Source organism: Gadus macrocephalus, chromosome 3 (genome assembly GCF_031168955.1).
Source record: "Gadus macrocephalus chromosome 3, ASM3116895v1".
In the NCBI taxonomy this organism is placed as follows: domain Eukaryota; kingdom Metazoa; phylum Chordata; class Actinopteri; order Gadiformes; family Gadidae; genus Gadus; species Gadus macrocephalus.
Window position 1 is genome coordinate 8,040,634 of NC_082384.1, and position 20,968 is coordinate 8,061,601.

The 20,968-nt window shown below is 44.0% G+C and overlaps 1 protein-coding gene across 7 annotated transcripts in view; it reads right to left on the minus strand.

Moving 5' to 3' along the window:
- rab11fip4b (RAB11 family interacting protein 4 (class II) b) overlaps positions 1-20,968 on the minus strand; it is a 49,079-nt gene that overhangs the window by 8,189 nt on the left and 19,922 nt on the right. For 2 of the 7 annotated variants that reach the window (XM_060046977.1, XM_060046976.1), the window contains exons 4-12: positions 9,888-10,117; positions 9,382-9,567; positions 8,354-8,488; positions 7,180-7,215; positions 3,350-3,449; positions 2,952-3,055; positions 1,426-1,566; positions 842-923; positions 163-300 (exon numbers count right to left, since the gene is read on the minus strand). In XM_060046977.1, coding sequence (XP_059902960.1) covers positions 163-300; positions 842-923; positions 1,426-1,566; positions 2,952-3,055; positions 3,350-3,449; positions 7,180-7,215; positions 8,354-8,488; positions 9,382-9,567; positions 9,888-10,117 — 1,152 coding nt within the window. Of the gene's footprint in view, positions 1-162; positions 301-841; positions 924-1,425; positions 1,567-2,951; positions 3,056-3,349; positions 3,450-7,179; positions 7,216-8,353; positions 8,489-9,381; positions 9,568-9,887; positions 10,118-19,325; positions 19,769-19,811; positions 19,842-20,024; positions 20,540-20,968 lie in introns of those variants that run through there. The other 5 variants (XM_060046981.1, XM_060046978.1, XM_060046980.1 and 2 more) reach the window with 5 other exon arrangements.

Sequence of the window (20,968 nt, forward strand, 5' to 3'; positions counted from 1 at the left end):
ATTTTCTTTCTTGAGCAGACTCTTTTTGAGAAACAAGGTCCTTCGGGATTAATAAAGCACTGAATTTCTGAACCATAATAATCCAGCTATCCACATCTCTTTGAATGAAAAGTAAATGGAAAAATGGAGAGCAAAACGGATGCAGATTAGCGTTGCTGCTACCTCCTGCATGGCCTCCTTCTCCTTCTGGAACTGGTGTCTGTTCTGCCTCAGCTTGTCCATCATCTTCCTGTACAGGTCCATCTCATCCTTCAGACGCAGGCTGGTGTCCTCCAGCTTGTCTGTCATCCGCTGCTTCTCCTGAGGACACACACACACACACACACACACACACACACACACACACACACACACACACACACACACACACACACACACACACACACACACACACACACACACACACACACACACACCAACTAGTATTAAGCATAACCTTAACACCTGTTCCTTTGTAAAGATTGTGCGTGCAGTTCCCATGATTGCAGTCTTTTACACCACAAACTATAAAGTGTGTTCTTTAAGATGCTGTGTTGTGATGTTGGCATTGTAAGAATAATAGAAGAAGAGTCTCTGAGAATTAAGCAGCCTCACAGCCTGAAGTAATGCATGTTGCCACTGAGAAGAGGTTTCTAAATCGCTAAAATATATTGCAATGTCAGGATATGAAGACAGAACATGACAAGAGCAAGACAACCGTAGGATTCAATTATTCAAATGAATTCCGTTTTGTCTGAGGCCCAGCAAGAGAGAAAGAGAAAAATTGAGAAAGAGACAACTGCTGATAAATATTAACAAGGAACGATAGAAAACTAGAGGAGGCTTTTTAAAGAATGCTGACCTCGTCCAGTTTCTCCGTCTGGCTCTTGAGCCGACACATGCCACTGGACATGTGGCTGTTCTCCTCCTCCAGCTGCTGGACTCTGTGGAGAGGAGGAGAGGTTAGCTGCAACTCGCACACATAGCTGGGCTCCAAGGTCAACACAGACCCTGGGACTCTTCATCGACCACCGGGTCTGTCCTTAACTACCGCAACATTGTTGAAACATAATGAAATACAAAACAACTTGAAAAATGTCTTTGTGGATTTCTAGTGAAATATATTATTCAAATGATTTGAATAGTACGCTAATGGTTTTATCTGTTGGGCTGAGAGACAAAAAGAGAGAGAGATCAAGGGAGGAAGAGAGAGGGATCTGGAGAGAAAGAGAGAGAGATCTAGAGAGAGGGAGAGAAAGTATGTGTATGTCCTTGACAATGTTTGGTTTGGAGTAGGGTGCTAATGTTTATGTGTGTGTGTGTGTGTGTGTGTGTGTGTTTATGTGTGTGTGTGTGTGTGTGTGTGTGTGTGTGTGTGTGTGTGTGTGTGTGTGTGTGTGTGTGTGTGTGTGTGTGTGTGTGTGTGTGTGTGTGCGTCCACCTCACCGGTTATTCAGCAGCTCTATGTGTGTGTTCGTGTCCCTCTCCATCTTGCTGAAGGCCTCCCGGTGGCGCCTCCCCTCCTCCTCCATGTTGAGCTCTGCCTGCGCCTCCTGGTCCTTCAGCTGCTCCTCTAGCTCGTTCACCCTGACCCCACACACAGGGAGAGACCAGAGGTCGGGACGCGGCACCACCACCTTCACCGCTAGTCTTTGTGTTTAGGGTTTGCTCAATCCATTTGGAGGAACATCAGAATGTTACTCCACGATATTATATACGCACGTTTATAAAATCAATAATTCTGGTCCTTGATTCAGATTTTGCCATTCTAACATACTCACATATTAGCACATACCGGTGACCGCATAACAATTCAACGCTCGTAATAATGCACCACCAATCTCAAAGAATGCTAGCCTGTGCTGCTTCGCTACCATTTATCTGACTTGGGGAACTATATTGTGAAAAGCTAGGGGGGGGTTTAAAGTGAACACAAAAATCGATTTTGTTTTTGCTTTAAACTTTAAACTCATATATGATCGTCAACATCGTCATCTATGCCTTTTTATCACAGAAATAAGGACGATATTAAGTAAAAATAAGAGTAAAAACCTATGTGTTTGACAGTTTCCCCAAAACACTACCTGAACATGCCACTCCGCTTCGAACGCAAGTAACAGCCTTTTCAGGATGCCGAAGTGCCTGCAAGTATACTCTTCAACGTCACGACCGTGGGACACCGGGGTGTGTGTGGATGTATAGAGCTCTGTTTGGGCAGTGATTCAATGTGGCCTCCGAGAAAGGGTAAAGCTTCTCAGACACCTACAGTATAACGGCAAGATGTGTGTGTCGATGTGTGGAGCTTCATCCGAGCAGCGGTTTATTTGAATGTCCCGTGTCCAACCGAGGGTTAATTATAACGCTTATCCACAACGACAGCAATAGAAAAGTTTCACAAAATTGCAGTTGGTTGTAACATGGAACAAAAAAATATCTCAGTTTTCGAATTCCAGCTAAAACAGTGGGGTACACTGACACTTTAACAACGCCTCCCAGCTGTTCTAAAATCACCATGTAATGGAGCATCTGTAAACCAATTCCTCTCGTGGCTCATTGCTAAAGTATCTGTTGCAGTACTGAAGCCTGCAGACAAGAGCAGTCAACTGCTGTTTTCCCATAGCTAATTAGATGACTCACAGATCCACATTCAAATATCATTTGATCAAACTCTCCAACCTCAAGAGCCTTAAGGGGGAAAACTCACAAAACCCCAAGGATAAAGACGAATAGATTGGGCTTACACAAACTAAAGACATTTAGTCTAAATTATAATGATTGTGTTTTTAAACTTGTCGTCATCAACGACATGATGATCAGGCTGCCCTAAAACATCCTGATAACATCCTTCTTCAGATGCTATTTGAGCTGTTTGAGCATTTTCAGTTCATGTCCATGGATAGGTCTTCAGTACAAAGTAGCCCCTAGTTAACTTCCTATGGCAGAGATCCCGAGGATCAGTGGTCTTCCTGTACCTGTGTACCAGCTGTGTGTTCTCCTGTTTGAGTTTGGACTTGAGATCGCCGCTCAGCAGACTGTCATTCTCCAGCTCTGCCACCTTCTTCTCAAGGAAACCCACCTGGAGGCCGGAGAGCAAGAGAGTGCGACACAAACAGGGAGTCAGACAGACGGATTGACAGATCCACAAACAAACAGCGAGACACCTACACTGTAAATGGTCCTACAATTTTCCAAAACAATGAAGAATGTGCACTGTCAATGATCCATGCAGTCCAAAAAACGACATAGTTCAGGATATGCATGGTGGTTGGTGGTAGTTTATTTAGCTTCTGAGATGTCCAACAGGCTCTGGTCATCATTTAGAATACTCACTACTTCACCAAGTTAGGAGAACACACACACACACACTTACCTTCTCATTGATGTCCAAATCACAGGAGTCAATGCTATCCCTGAACAAGTCTTCTGTGCTGCCGTGGCTACTGCTCAAGTTGCTGTGTTGGAGCAGCTGCCTGCTCAACACACACACACACACACACACACACACACACACACACACACACACACACACACACACACACACACACACACACACACACACACACACACACACACACACACACACACAAAGATTAATATCGTTTCAGGAAGGGGAACAGCAGCAGTGGGAATACACAGAGGTGGGAAAAAATATGATATGTATGTGCGTGTGTGTTCTACACTGCTGTAAGGCACATGCACGCTCGGGAAAGATGGCTGCTGCTTCCAGAATGAGATGTGGTCCACCAAATAGACACATGCCTGCCGCGTACTAGTAGTACGCACTCAAACCAAGCATTTGTACTCATACACACAACATATGGTAACACATTAAAGGGGTAGTTCGGAATTTTGGACATAGGGCCTGATTCCCAAGTGAGCATTGGTATTCTATATCACTGGAGACAGTTTTCAACACATTTCATTCAGTCCTTCTAGTTGCAGAGTTCGCTCGTGCTAGGCTAGCGCACGTCAACGGGCAATGCTAGCCTGCTATTAAAAACTTCTTCTTACCCACTCCACAGTACCCCCGAGGTAAATCAATTATAACGCCAGACTATAGATTTAAATGTCTGTGTTGATAGAATAATGTTAGAAATAAAACTAACCTTGCATCGCATGAATCATCGAGGGACTACTTTCTCAGCAGAAGCGGAATTTTACTATGCGCTGGTTAGGTTTGTAACCGAATCACGACAGAAGAACGTAAACAGAGAAGCGTGGGACAGAAGCGCAATTGAACGACTAGGCAACATGATGGTTCAGTGTGCTTTTAGAAATTGTAGAAATAAACGGTACAGATGGGCACCACAAAGTTTCCACCAATGTCCAGTGCGAGATCCAGAAAGGACTCAACTGAGGCTTGTTGCTGCTGGCTTGGACATCAAAACACCGGCTCGTACATGTACGGTTCGTTGGATACAACAAATTCCTCATAATCGTCTTCAAAAGGAGAGACATCGCTAACTCCTCCAAACGTGGGCATATCTTGTTAATTGAATACGCTTATAGAATTCCTTCGTTCACTGTACTCTGCGTTTGTAGCAATGACAGCGGCAGGTAACCTAGGTATCAGTCCGCCGCTGCCGTACAGGAATATAAACACTGCTGCTGAGACCCCGCAATTCCCTCAAAATGCAATGCAATGCAAGGTTGGTTTTATTTCTAACATTATTCTATAAACAGACATTTAGATTTATAGTCTGTCGTTATAATGGATTTACCTCGGTTGTACTGTGGAGTGGGTAAGACTGTTTTTAATAGCAGGCTAGCATTGCCCGTTGACGTGCGCTAGCCTAGCACGAGCGAACTCTGCAACTAGAAGGACTGTATGAAATGTGTTGAAAACTGTCTCCAGTGATATAGAATACCAATGCTCACTTGGGAATCAGGCCCTATGTCCAAAATTCCGAACTACCCCTTTAACCCAACCCAGAGGACATTTAAGCACACACTTGCACTGAAATGGGACATCCATACAACTAGGGCTGGGCGATATGGACCAAAAGTCATATCTCGATTAGGGCCTGACCGATTCATCGGCCTGCCGATTTAATCGGCCGATTATAGCCTTTTTGAAAAATCTGCTTTTTTTAAAATTATTATTATTCTTTACTAGAAATGTAATTGCGCTTCAACCACTCAGGAAGAGGAACCAGAGGAGATCATTGAAGAGCTGGAACGATATATGAGGGAGCCTGTCACAGACAGGAAAAAGGGGAACCCTGAAGAGCAACGGTTTCCGCTTCAAGGGCTCAGGCCTGGCCAGGAGATACCTTTGCTGTCCACCTTCCTCTGTGCCAAGTGAGAGGGTGTTCAATACGATTGGCAACATTTTTGTGCAGCTCCCTCAAGGGAGAGAATGCTGAAAAAAGCTGTGCTTCCTGCACTACAACCTGCCCCTGCTGAAGTGGCAATATTTAGGACTCTGCGACTGGCAGGGGCATGCGAATAGAATTGTATTTGGAAAATATCCATATGCTTTTGGCCCCGCACAACACACATTACCTTGTTCCTATACAGTTATTTTATGTTATTATGAAATATTGTTTTCAAATATGTTGTGTACAGTTACAAAAATGTTCTTCTTCCTGCACTTTATGTCTAAAGGTTGTTGTACAAAATGTTAATATGCTGCTTGCCCCAGCCTCACACAACTCATAATATTGCAGTAATTTGATTTCTTTATTTGTTCCAATATGTAAGTAAAAAACTGCTATGTTAGAATTATGTTACCAATAAAAAGAAGTTCAGGCACTCATTTTTTTTTTTTTTTGACCGTAAATGTATTCTTAAACACTCAAAGGTTCTGCATTCAATTCAGATATTATTCACAAGTGTTTGAAGTATATTTAAGGAATCCAAAAATAAGTTTTAGATGCTTTACCATTTTTTTAAATAATCGGCCGTTTTAATCGTAATCAGAATTTTTCTCTGAAAATAATCGGCATCGGCCCTCCAAAATCAATATCGGTCGGGCCCTAATCTCGATATCTTCAAGCAGAATATCGATAAAAGATATAATATCGATATTTGTTGACGCAACAATATCATAGTTGCCGTTGCCGAGCTCCAACTCGTCCTCTACATCGGTGGCGCCGCTGTGCTCTCATTTCCAGCCTGCCTGCGTGGCTGTGCTCGTTAACCTGCCTTGCTGATGGGGGGGGAGGGGGGAGTTACCGGGGAGTTACCGTTATTACTACAGCCTACCTACCTACTGTTTGGACTTACCGTTACTATTCCCACCGTTCAGAATTGAATACAGTTTGATGGTTGAATAAACCGTGGACTAGACACTGCCTCCGCCTCGTATTTGAGAACATTACAATATTATATATAATATCACGGCCAAAAGCTGGGTGCGCCTCCGGAATATTATGAATCTTATTATGTTTTAATAATAATTATATTATCAATTATATTATTCTCCAACGTCTGTGGTTCTTCCACTTCGTCATCAATCTGAAGCACAGAATTGAATCGCAGACTAGCCAGTAGAATAGGTTGACCTAGGTACACAGAGGAGAGTTTCGCCTCCAAAGAATACATACATCTGCTCCGGTAGCTACACTGTTTCCATTCTGTCCCAATAACTCACGCCCAGAGAGGGGGAAAAGTAGGACACTGCCCATGATGGATAACAGCCAACATGGAGACTCTCGTTAATGCAATAGTACAACCAGTATCTATGGGTCCTATGGTTTAGGGACACTTCATTCTTCAAACTTTTTATAACATCGTCTCAACCAGTATCTATGGGTTTGTGGTTTTAGGATGGTAGTTGTCATGGTAACCGGTCCAAAGACTCAGAGCAGCACATACTCTTAAAGCAACAAAACAACTCAATGCATTAAAGGGATTGGCTGACTATAAAATGCTGCTAGCTATATCAACAGGTAAGCCAAAAAACAGTGGGCGTACCTGAATCCTAATAACAAATGAGTCAGGACTAATTAACTCAAAGTTTGATCACAGTACTGCTTACTGTTCCTTATAACAACTGTGTGTATGTCATCTGTTTGTGTAACAGTGTGGGCATAAGTGAGGATTAAGTAGAAAATTATACAATCACATGGCACACACACACACACACACACACACACACACACACACACACACACACACACACACACACACACACACACACACACACACACACACACACACACACACACACACACACACACACACACACACACATACCTTCCAAAGGCAGTGCTGGAGATTTTCCGATTGGGGCTACAATAGACAAAAAAACAAAGAAATGATCATCATTTAAGTAAATGACTAAATAGCAGGTAAAATACTCGAGACATGTTTAGCTGCAACCAAACACATTCCTGGAGCAGCACTCTGATGGCAATGTCTATATATCTTGCAATGTAATAACATATCCGTACACAAGTTCCTTTTCCTTTTCATAGTCTGCTTCTACTAACTCTAGCTTCATCTTCCTATACCTTTTTTCTGTACTTTTCAAACCACTTTGCTTCATTCCTAAGGGAACGAGGTGTGATCAGTGCGACTCGGTTTGGTCCAACAGCTCTGCTACCTCAGGGGGAAACTCTGTCCCACCGTCTCCTGGGTGATACAAGTCATCCTACGTATTCTGTTCTTCTCTCATGCTGACATGTTTCTGAACATGAATTCTGTGAAAGGAAGTCCACGTAAGCTACAGTTTAAAATGTGGTTAAGGTAGGGGTTTCTATGATTAACAGACAACCATAATATTGCACTATAGTTTCATTTCGGATTCAAATAAAATCAGTTTTGTCAGAGCCCAGTATTGATTAGATATTTATTTTGTAGTCTGTTTATATGCAATAAACAGTACAATAAACATGCACACCACAGAGAGTTAATATAAACACTACCTTTCTTTTATTTCTTTTTAAATGGATGGAGATAATTTCGCTGCAATATAGCAGAGTGTATTTTTTTTTTACACATCCAATTTAGAAAAATTCTGGTATAGTACTGTTACATAAAGTGGATACTGAGGTACATATTGTTAAGCAAGTGTGTGTGGGAGAGAGTGAGCTTCTCTATTGCCGACCAGCATGGATAACACGTCTAAGAATAGTCGGCTCTGACAATGGTTAAAGCTGTCAGAGGACTGACGCGCTAGTCTCAAATCTAGACGTTAGATAACACCCTGGATTTATACTGCATCCAGGTTGACCTTATCCAACACCTCAAATAAAGTAAAACCGTATGCCGTATATAAAAACGGTCGTCCTGTCTGTGTCAAATACAGCATAGTCTACATGCAAGTGTGTACCACACACATGCATGTTTGCACGCAGATACAAACATGTGTGTACACACATGCATTCAAGTGTGTACACACATGCATGCCAGTGTGTATGGTTTGTACCTGTTGGATTTTAGGTTCTTCAGCCTTGCGTCCAGGTCGTTCAGCAGGTTGACCTTCTTGCAGCACTGGGAGCAGTAGACGTCCATCTGGTCTCCCGGGCACAGGTGACGCACCTTGCGAGGAGTTTGGCCCGCACTGTACACATAAAACATAGCCGCACAAAAATAATGACGCAACCATACCATCACAGACACACAACACAAATAAGAAAACATGAATTCACCTATTAGGATAAATTGCTTAAGATCTCAGGTACTATTGGCCTATAGTACCTATATAGAGTTAACCTCAAGCATTTTCCCAAGGGTAAACTGAAGCAGCAAAACCTCCCGCATCTTGGTGACAATAACCCACGGAACGAGGTCCAGCCCCCCAGTGAGTGAGCTTTAAACTCATTAGATCCTGCTGTTTATCCTGACTCTTCGTCAGGAAAGGGTTTCAGGCCTAGAGAGCCCCATACATATTCATTAGCGAAACCATGTGTAAGAGGATTAGCTCTCCTCGTCTCCCTGGAATGGCCTGACTGCATCGCGTCCCTGCTCTGCATACCAACCACACAGGACTTAAAAGAACACAGGGAGAACCGCCTCGGGTGGGCGGTTGGAACCCAAGTGCGCTCGTGTAACTGGAGCTCACCTATTGGCCGTATTAATAGGAATGCAGTTTCAGACTCTTAAGGTCTAGTTTTATAAATGTTAGAGGTCCAGCTTAATGGTCTTAAAGAGCTTACTATTCAACTAAGTTAACTAAGTACTAAAGCCATCTCTCTCTCTCGCTCTTTCTCCCTCAGATGAATAGAGTGTAAATGTTAGCAGTCAGCATGTTATCGAATTTGTCTGGCCACTTCTCTCGCCTCCACATTCTCAAAGTCATGATCACATCTTTGCTTGTGTACACCTCCATACTCGAAAATGACAAAAACCAAGAAACATTGTGTTCATAATTCAATCATTAGCGAAATATGAGTATATTAGAGTATATTGCTTTGAAACCCAGTGCGTGCGTGTCTCTTTCCCTCTCGCTCCCACCTGGAAGGGACAGAGGATCCCGGGTCGGAGCAGATGTGGGTGCGGCTCTCGTCTTCAGCGCTGGGGCTGCTGGGAGTGTAGTCTGGCTCTTCCCCCACGCCGTAGTCCTCAAACTGCTCCTCGTACAGAGAGGCAGAGGACCGGGTCGACAGGTCAGAGGTCACTGAAGTGCTGGTGTTACCTCGCCTGAAAGAAGACACAAACACACAGCAGCAGTATGAGTGGTGAAAAGGTAGTCTTTGAACCCAAACATCAAAACATTTCAAATGTTCTGTGCCTGTATTTAAATCATTCTGTCAGAGTTTCAGCATGGTACTGAGATATATTTGATTAACTTGATTAATATCACTTTCATTGCCATATGAATGAGTCCATTAATCGACATATTTGTTAATCATTTAATCAAATTTATTTTATTGTCACTTCTACTTGATAACGTCCTGCTATGTTGGTGTTTATCTAAGACAGAAGCAGCGCCTCGGCCCCCTGCAGAGCCCCTGACTCACTTGTGCGTGGGGATGAAGAGCTCCCCCAGGGAGTCCCCCTTGTCCCCCGGCCGGGCCGGCCCCTCGGAGCTGTCTGACCCCTGGGTGCTCCCCACCGCGCTGTCCCTGTCCGACTCCCTCTCCTCCTCCAGCTCCTCCTCGTCCCGGGAGCAGAGCCGACCCTCTGTGGCGGCGTCAGCACTGGCCCGCGAGCACATGATGATGGGACGCGCCCGCGACTCCTCACCGCACTGTCCAAGAGGAAGGGGAGGAGGGATAGCAAATGATCATGAAGGCTCACAGTAACAAACAACCGAGCAGCAGGACAAAGCAGGTCGTGAACTCAGAGAGTAGATACCTCAAGTCAGGCTCCATAGTGCCTTCCATTAAAACAATATCAATGCAGCCTGACGCAAGCAGAATATGACCTTAACTCAGCCTGACCAAACAGCTGGAAGACACAGCGGGGAAAGGGGAGATGAGGAGAACAGGGGGAGGCGGGGCGGGGGGGAAATCGGAGGAGGAGAGATTAGGGGGAGACAGACCTAAAATACGGTCCAATTTGAGGCTTTTAATCTCCCTTACTACAAAGCTAAGAGAACTTGCTCTAAATTGCTCCCTACCAGTAAAATGAACAGGTTTTTTTGTACTTTTTCTTCCCACCACAGCATACAATGAGGTTGTGCTTTTTTCAATTAGTCTGTTTGAAGTAGTGGTGGGCGATTTTGCCCAAAATAAATAATCTATGAATAACAAATATATGTTTTCAACGTTTTTTTCATTCTTTTATTATTTTCAATGAACTATTTTATTTTTTAAAAATATCGTCCTAAACCATTCATTCGATTAAAATCTTTTAATCGCCCAGGTCTAGTTTCAACCTCTTTGACTTTGACTGTGCACCGGCACAGACTTACACGCAACGGTGTAGTCATAGGATGTAGTCATGCCATCTGACAATCTGAACAGAACAGCATCCTCCACCAGCTTCGACAGCGAGAGCGAGAGAGAGAGAGAGAGAGAGAGCGAGAGAGCGAGAGAGAGAGAGGAAAGAGAGAGAGAGAGAGTGTGAGATTGTGGCGAGAAAGTGAAAATGAGAAAGGAAATGAGGGGGATTGGGCGGGCATAAATATATCCGGCAAACATAACAAAACAACCAAACGCACCTTCAAAACCTAGCCACGTTTTCTCTCTTTAACTTTCCACTTGACATACACTCAATGGTGTAGTCATAGGAGGTCACCTGACAAGGTGACAAGCCATCTGAACAACAGAACAGCATCAGCTTCAAGTGAGAGAGCGAGAGAGCAAGATGTAAGGAATCACTTTGAGGTGTGCCTGACGCTCATGAGTTGCTCTGACGAGCATGCAAACAACGTGTGTGTGTGTGTGTGTGCAAGACGTGTCTGTGTTCATTGCCAGTTGTTTAAAAGAAGAGTGCATACATTTGTGCGTTCATGTGCACCCATCCAAAGTTTGTATGTAATCATGCATTTTCATGTTTCAGGTGCTGTGCAATTACAGGTTCGCTCGACCTCAGAGTGGAGACCGCTGCTGGTTTCAAGGGAATCCCTTCCTTGGTGTAATGACTGGCATCCCAGACAACACCGTGGCTCTGTAATGTTGGCTCCTAAAAGCACAAGCACAGCTGGACGGTTGCCCTCTGAGGTGTTGTTGGCTGTGTAGTACAAGTGGTTTGTTTGCTGCCGTCTGCTCCTCTCAATTTATACACCTTGTCACTAGAGCCCTGGTGATATATAGGCTGGCCAATTATATCGGCCGATATTGGCCAATCACAGATATCACGTATCGGCGTATAGGTTTGCCGATATGCTCCGATATGACAAGGTGTCGATTTATGAGTGTATTGAGCTCTTTCTAAATCCTCTCACGTCGTTGTTGAAACTCTAAATGCTTTAACTGAGCACATCCACGTAAACACTCCCAACACTAACAGTTTGACATCATGTTCTGTCTGAAATTAAGTAGCTCCTCCCCATACTACAGGTTGTTGGTTCCTTTAGCTCATGGTTTTAAAGCCTTGTTGCTGGAGGGTGAGCAGCAAATCCCAAGGAGCTGCTCTACCCCCACGATACCACACATGTCAGCCTGAGGATCGTTATGCAGGAGTGCTTGGGGTTAAAGGGAAGATCAGGCTACCACATGGGAGAGCCAGAGCCAGGGCTAGCCAACTACATAGAGCAACTGTGGGACCTTCTGGGAGTACTGTACCACTGCCGACGAGAGAGAGACTGATGGAAGTACCATTGGTCGGAGTAGGGATACGGATTGTACTTTAACAGAGGTGGATGACCCTTTTACCGCCCTGGTGGTTTTTATGTACACTGTAAATAAATCACCTTGACTCTGAACTGCTCTGTGTGTTGTGTGGTTAACTGTTCAACTTGGTGGCGTGGAAAACCCAGATCCACTGTCCCGCTACAACACACACACAGACACAGACACAGACACAGACACACACACACACACACACACACACACACACACACACACACCCCAACTCCTTATATCCAGTATCGGTCGGGCTCTACCTGCCACCTCAAGACACTTCGTTTGAGGCAATCTCTTCTAGGTTGTTCCTCTCCTGTTCTAAACAATGTGTTTTCTATCCGAAGTGGATTAGTAGGTGGCAATACTTAAAAACGGCAAACCAGACTTATAGCGCAACACCCTAGAATACACCTTTCTCATACATCACAAACTCGTCACATACACACAACTCAATATGCAGTGAAGGGCGGATGATAACAGCGGGAGGTTGAGAATAATGAAAATTATGTAGTCGCCGTTACTTTATCGTACAATATGTACAATAAAGACAGAGGCGGGTACAAAATCCGACAATTTCCAGATAATATATTCTTCTTCTGAACATGTGTTTACTGTTGACCTTCAGATGTAGATCCTTTACAGTAAATAAACACAACATGTTAACTTCAAGAGTCTTTTAGTAGGATCACGTAGCGGGGGGTCTGGGCCCGGCGAGGGAGGGTAGGGGGTGGGTGGGCTTGTCACTGTTCTCCTTGGAATTTTTCATTTTTTTTATTTTATTTTTTTTTCATTTTTTGTTCTGTCTCGTAATTTACTTATTGTTTGTTTGTAATGTAAACAATAAAAAAAATAAGTATAATTTTTTTTTAAAGCATGTTAAATGTAGATGCATGTTTGTTGGTACTGTAGTTCAGTGCACTATGTGTGCAGTGACCCGCTCATGTACAGTAGCCGTGTGTCCTGTTGAACTCTCTCGGCCCTACCCTCTGCTGTGTTTACACAGGAGCCGGTCTACGCAGGCACCAAGCACTATTTGCATCGGCTGCAGTGACGTTGGCCGTAGATCACAGCTGATGACCTTCCCAAAGTGTCCGGGCAGAAAGGGCTCGGGCAACACAGAAATGTGTCCTTTCCTCAATTTAACACTTCGATGGCACCAAATAGGTGGTAATGTGATCTCTATCGTTTCTATTATTAGCTAACAAAGAGTATTTTCAACTGTATTTTCCATTAAAGTCTTTACATCCATCACAGTTTCATTTGCTGTTGTCCTACTTGAAACCACTTCTGCACTGTGACGCACGCATCACACGCATCACACACACACACACACACACACACACACACACACACACACACACACACACACACACACACACACACACACACACACACACACACACACACACACACACTCTATAACTATCTATCTATAGGTAATCAAATGTACATGGTGTATTATGCATTGTAGTAATAGTACATTAATAGTGTAAATGTACATAGTCCATGATGTGATATTGTATTGTATTCATATTGTATTTATAGTTTAAATGTACATAGTGTATTAACTATTGTTTTAATAGTGTTTCTCTATAACAATATAGCAATAATATAGTAAATGTTCATAGTGAATAATATATTGTTGTAGTAGTGTAGTTACATTGTTAACGTCCTTAGTGTAACATGAATTGTATTAACAATGTATTAATAGAGTTAATGTACATACTATAATGTATCATGTATTAATAGTGCAATAATAGTGTTAATAAAAAGTGTCTTACATATATTGTATTAAACGTTTATCAATCAATTTTGTATCATGCATTGTATGAATACTGTAAATGTACACATTCATTTTCTTGGATTACGATTTGCTGTAGTGTTGAAACTCAAAATATTTACCAATATGTTGTGTGTTATGTCCCAATTACTGAGAAATTAAAACATCGAAAAAGAATGAAAGACAAGGCAATTTGTTTGTTGCTTTTTCAGGAATAGGAAGTATGCTTTCATCACCATGCTCATGTTTTTGTCTGTTGGAGTAACAAACAAAAAGATACAGAGAGAGGGTGATACAAACACAGAAACACAGACAAAGACACATACACAGACACAGAAACAGAGACACAGAGATATAGAGATACAGATAGAGATTTGTTTGAATTTATTTGCCTGTTGGCACCGTACCTGCCAGCTAAACTCTCTTGGGCTAAGTTCCTCTACTGATTCCCCAAAAAGTATGTAGTTGTTGCAGAGGCACAGAAGGTATTCTTAGAAAACAGGAAATGTCCAAAGAGTCTTCACACGCACACAGAATTTTTGAACAATGTTAAAACAACAGCAATATTAAACTACTGCAGAGAACTTGACAAATTTGAAAAAAGAAACTGCTCGGAAACTCATTCAAATGCTTGTACATATACTCCCCCCCACACCACACACACACACCTCGTTATATTGTTCTAAAAAAGGGACTGTCCCGACACATATTTTATCACCCTGAACAACAACAATATTGGAAAGGCGGATAATGGGACTCTCCCTCCTTCCCCCTCCTGTCCCTGCCTTAGCCTGTCTGAGGGGCAGAGGGTCAATACACTTTTACTGCTGAGCAAATCATTAACCTGCCCATGTGCTGTGGGCAGAGCATTATGTGGACGGACGTGCATTTCAAGGCCCTATCGATTCACGTTTAGGAGGATAGAGAAGGAGCCGGCTTTAGGTCTCACCATGACTTGGCAGTAGAGTGAAACAAAGCAGAGGCTCTCAGATTGCTCTCATGAATATAAAATATAATATAAATAAAGCATTGCACCCAGGAACTTTGAGCAGACAGCCGTTACGCGATTGAAGATGACTCATGCCCAATGAGCTGGTGTTCAGCATTCGTTCATGTTTGATAAAAAATATAGGGATCTGCCAAGATATCTGTACATTAGCATTTACCCGTCTTACCCAGATTCAGACGAGTTGTGTAATTCCAAATCCCTCATTAAAAGTCCAGGAGGAAGGTTTGGTGGGTTAGCATTTGCTTTTCTGTTAGCTACTTCCAGTGACTAGCATTTACATGCACACAAGAATATTGTGATTATTAGGCTATCTGTAATACGCCACTGCCTCAATAATACAGCCGCTGCTTCTGGCTGGGCCGTCTATGAGGACAACCTGTCAGTTAGGCATTAAGAAAATAGTGAAAATAGTGCCAAACTATCGGTGTGTTTGTGGCTAACGGAATGTGGTTCACTCAAATTCAACGACGAGAACTCACCTCATTCAACGACACGAATTCACCTCATTGAACAACGTGAATTTACCACATTCAACGATAAAGATTTGCCTCATTCAACAACGTGAATTCCACTCATTCTTTGGTTCGCTCGAATTAACTTTTTCACTTGATGCTGAATCCCTAGTGCAATTCCCAGCCACACACACACACCATGAGTGTAGTAAAGAAAAGGAGCAGGAGAAAAGAAGAGATAATGTCATCGCTCAAGGTAATAGGCTTGACTCCGAGGCATTATCCCGTTCATCGCCCCTCGACATTTCTCACTTGCTTCGTCTCTACTATCGGTTAACATCATCCATTCTTCTCCCCACACTATTCTCACTTTGCTCAGTTTTGTCTGTCTGTCTGACTACATCCTAATTTTTGATTCAGTCAGGCTACTGTGAAAAATCCCTGCTTATGGAAACCCAGCTACTCTTCCGACGCAACACACACATCAAAGACACACACACACACCACAACCAAATAACTAATGACTCATCGTGTAGCGTCACTTTGTGAGGCAAGAGTGTGGACACGAGAGCTTTGCCAACACAAGGGACATTCAGCCTCCCTACTGAAACTGCCCTGTGTGAGAACAACCTCAGCCTCCACGCTCCTCCCTTTCCATTCAGCTCCAAGGAACACACTGGCACACATTGAAACCCCTTCAGCGCAGGTGTACCAACCAACGGGATTCTGTACACACACATAAGACAGAAACACACACACACACCATGCTATCTTACCCGTAAGGCAGACATAGAAACACACACACACACACACACACGCGTGCACACGCACACGCACACACACACACACACACACACACACACACACACACACACACACACAGGTTTGCCTCCAACTAATGCCCAGGGGGAGCAGGTAACTGCTTGGGTTACAAGGAATGTAGTCCGGGAACAGAGGACAATGTAGGGAGGAGATGGGGTACTGGAGACACTTGGAACATTGTAAAGGGAACGCACACCACAGCCACATCCAAACGCACACAGCGTTCATTCGTTTTACTGACGCAATGGTCAGTAAAATGGAGCTCTAAATGGAAGACAAGAACCGTGAAGAACAGGCCCAACCGTTGCTGGTGTCAGAGAACATAATGATACGCACAAACTGTTGGAGCACAAGAGACATACATCCTTTTAATGTGAGCATGCGCGTTTGTGCGAGTTACTTTGCCATTGGTGTATTTCTTAAGTTTCTTCCTTTGTAAGAACACACAGACAGCCAGGGGATCTAATGAAAAAGGTAATCTAACCTTTACTGTGTGTGTGTGTGTGTGTGTGTGTGTGTGTGTGTGTGTGTGTGTGTGTGTGTGTGTGTGTGTGTGTGTGTGTGTGTGTGTGTGTGTGTGTGTGTGTGTGTGTGTGTGTGTGTGCGTGTGTGCGTGTGAGAGCGATCCCTCCATTTTGGGACACTGCAATTGATACTATTTGGAAAAATAAAACAGCTACAATGTTTTTGTGTGTGCGTGATCCTTTGGGAAATGTAATCCTATACAACTGTGACACTATCTTAGAAAGATAAAAAAACATAAACAATATTTGCGTGTGCGTATGCATGAGAACGCAAATGAGAGAGAAAGACAACACGTGTGTGTGTGATAATCCTGTACTAAGTCTCTCAGTGCAGTTGTTAGCTGACAGTGTCACGCCCAACACAGACTATGCGTGATTGCCTGCGTGTTCTTGCATGCATGTTATTGTTATGTACCATTCAACGACTGTGTCTGTTGGTTAATCTCTTGGTCCCTTCGGTTTCACCCACCTGTTCCAACTATGAGCAACGAGTGTGGAGCAACTGATCGTGTTTAACCAGCCACACCGTTTAGCCTGCTGCTTCTTACCAAAACAAGGAAGCCGCAGAGAACTCACATGAGTCACAAATGCACAATCTATTTAGATGAGGATATTTCCTCTCATTATTGCCATCGCTGAGATGATCAGATTATGTGGAACCATGCATATAGAATTAGCATCAACCCCAACAGAGACCCTTTTGACAATGCTCTTCCATAAACTCCCCGAGGATTGTGTGTGGAATCAACTTCTGACCATTCAAATAATCTCAATGTTCTCGCCTCGACCGACGCTTCGCTGTTGTCCTCTTGAACCGACGAGCCCCCCCCCCCCCGCCCCCTCTCCTGTGTGTTTGTCAGCAGCTCCATTGTGCGTGTGCTGGAGGGTGGGCCGGCTGTGGGTGAGACCAGTGTGGCGGCGGCCGCGGCCGGGGCAGACACTCAGCAGGTGGTCTGACCCCCGTTCCACTACAGCTGCCTGACCCCCGCTGGCTTGAGAAAAAGGCTCCCACAGTTCAGTCCTAATCATGCTTCCACTGCTATGGGCCCAGTGCTAAATGTTCCGTCTTGGGGAGAATTCCCTCATATCAAAGAAAAACTAATTGTGGTCAAATGAGAACCTTGTGTCCCTTGTGCACACAAATGTGTATTTTCAAGGTTAGGGTTAGGCTTCAAGGTAGATAACGAGTTCATAAATAATATGAGTCCATACGCTCCAAGTAAAGAAAATACACTTCTTCATTCATAGAACCCAAACACACAATCTTTTCAGCAAGCAGGGGGGAGTATTGTGTGATGAAAATAACTACACAACCTTTTCTTTCCTTTCCATCATTTAGAGAACCAACCTGTTGCACAGGGACCGAGCAGCGTGCGAGAGTTGGTAGCGCTGTGGATTATACTTCATTCATCTAGACCAGCTCAGAACGGATAATCGAGTTATTGTAGACCTACTTATCCACCGCACGGTACCCATATCAAATGACCCGGGCCAATCTGGAAACACAAAAACTGAGGTTTAACAATAGGCAGGAATGCTCATAAAGGAGTTCAGTTGCGGAAAAATAGAAGTGTCTATTTCCTTTTAAAGACCTAGTACAGCTTAATCTTATTATTAGTGCTGGGTATTGTCAGGTACCTCACAATTCAATTCAATTCGATTCTTTAGGTGTTCATTCGATTCGATTCGATATTGATCCAATTGCTTCGATATCGATTCAATAATACGTGCAGATGACAAAAAAATACCTAAATATTATTTAGAATTAACCATTTCATAATGAATTAACCATTTCATTGTGCTTTAACTATCAAAAAGGGAACACACCATTGTATAGTATTGTTCCTGGGCTAAACTTGCAGCATAAAAGTAATAATCATAACATGGACAAATGTAAAAGGGCATGTACATTTAGGCATACTCGCTTCTAGATTACAATGACTGGGTATGCTTTTTATTTTATTTTATTATTATTAATTTTCTTTGCAAACATTTAAAAGAGGAAAGTTGGAAATAAAGAGCATAACTTGGTCTTTACACTCAAGATAATTGTATTATACTGGAAAATTGTACAGGAAGAAACGCTTAGAAAACAAATGGGGCTACAGAAATAGCCAGCTCAGAGTTTCCTCATCATCACCATGGCACCTGTTTTATGTACATAAGGATGAAGGGTGGACACAAACCCAGTTTAAAGTCCATGAGAATATTGTGGCTGTTCACAATGTGCTGTCCTGTAATAAAACCAATCCAAGTCTTTGTTGTCATCCTTCCCATAAATGGTTGAAGTTTCCGTCTGGTTCAGTCACAGTTCACAGTCCCGTTTTTACTTTACTTACTTAAATTGACACTCACACACACGTGCACGCACACACAAAAGATCATCCTATATGAAATTGAAAGATTCTGAATAGATATTGCGAATAGTAAATTTGTCCTCGTCTTTTCGTACAATCTGCACCTTAAATGTTCCAGACACGATAAGAAGCATAGTCAAAGTACAGAATTTGTATTCACTATTTGTACCAAACACAGTCAGAAGCAAACATAGCCCAGTGCCACAGAGAATAGTGCGCTCACCTCAGTCCAGTTGTTGTAAGAAGACCAACACTAGCCGGTTTGCTCTCCCTCTCTCTATATATCTCGCCCTCCGCAGGTTCCCCAAGCATTGCTTTGCTCTCCGTGTCTCAGTGCCTCTCCCCTCACATGCCCTGCGTCATTCTCTGGTGGTACACTATATGTCAGCCTTGCTCTCTCCAACCGGGCTCCTAATTAATCCCATTACCGTCAGGGAGATGTTGAACCGAAACAGAACTGTCCGCATGGGCCGAGAAACGACGAGGTAGAGAGATCACAGAGACAGAGAGAGACAGAGACAGAGACAGAGACAGAGACAGAGAGAGAGGGGAGATGAGCAGAGGACTGTAGAAGATATATGCGATCAGACAGATGGTGTGAGATTGTGGTGTGAAATAGACAGAGTGAAAATGAGAAAGGATATAAGGGGAGTGAGGCAGGCACAAATATATCAAACAAACATAACAAATTGCACGCATACATACCAACCTTCACTGCATTCATTTAACATGCTGCGTGTTCTATCATGCACTTCTGACTTTCCTCCATGTTTAACCCACATGAATACGTTCACACGCACACACATACCCACACCCACACCCACCCCCACACCCACACCCACCCACACACCCTCCCTCCCTCCCTCTCGGCTCCCCCTTGTTAGCCCAGTTAGCATGGTGCAGTCTCCCCTCTCCCTCTTACCCCGTGTGTTAGTAGGTGGGGGGCTCCATGGCTCCCCTGCCCCCACGCTCCAGCAACGAAGCCTTCGTCAGCTGAACTCATCCAACCGCCCCGTACACGAGAGGCAGTGTCCCGCCGCCTACGGCCACACACGCTCACACGCTAAACACAGCACCAGAGCAGGTGCACCTTCTACCGCGCGGGGATAGTCCACAGGGAAGTCCAAAGGCAACAGTCCCGAGAAAGAGAGAGCGACTGAGAGAGAGACAGAGAGAGAGACGGAGAGAAAAGCCGGTGGTGTCCTCCTGTTTAGAAACACTGCACTGGCTGGCTGGATCTTCCTACGCCAATAGACTGCAACTGCCAATACAAACGGACACACGCACACACGCGCACACAAGTACTGACACACACAGGCACACACAAAACACACTTTTCCCTTACTCTCTGGCTGGTACGCCGGCTGCCTGCAAACACACTGGTGGACAGCACTGCCTATCAGGCAACAGTTGTTGGATTCATGGCTCCTCCCTCACCTCCTCCTCCTCCTCCTGTGGGGGTGGTTGCTTAGCAACAGGCCTGGGTGGGCGGGGCCGAGTGGCTCCTCACATTGCTGAGCACTCTTCTCGAGGCTGCCGCCCACTCAGGCCATATTTGCATAATGAAACCCCGCCTGCAGTCTGCCTGCTAGGGACAGAGCCGCTGGCTGTGGCGGGGAGCAGGAAGGAGCGGCCAAGTGACACATTGTGGCCACTTGAAACGGCTTCTCTCAACGATGCCACGGCAGCAGCTCTGTTATGAGGAGAAACTAGGCAGTCCTAAGGGAGAAGGGACAACGGACATGACCCGTCGTCGTCTTATAGTTGCAATAGGTTAATACAGCCAACCGCTTCTTTTACCAGCCAACCCATTTCAGTTCTCCTCTTTGTGGATTCCGCTTCTGTTGCTCCAGTTCACCTTTGTAT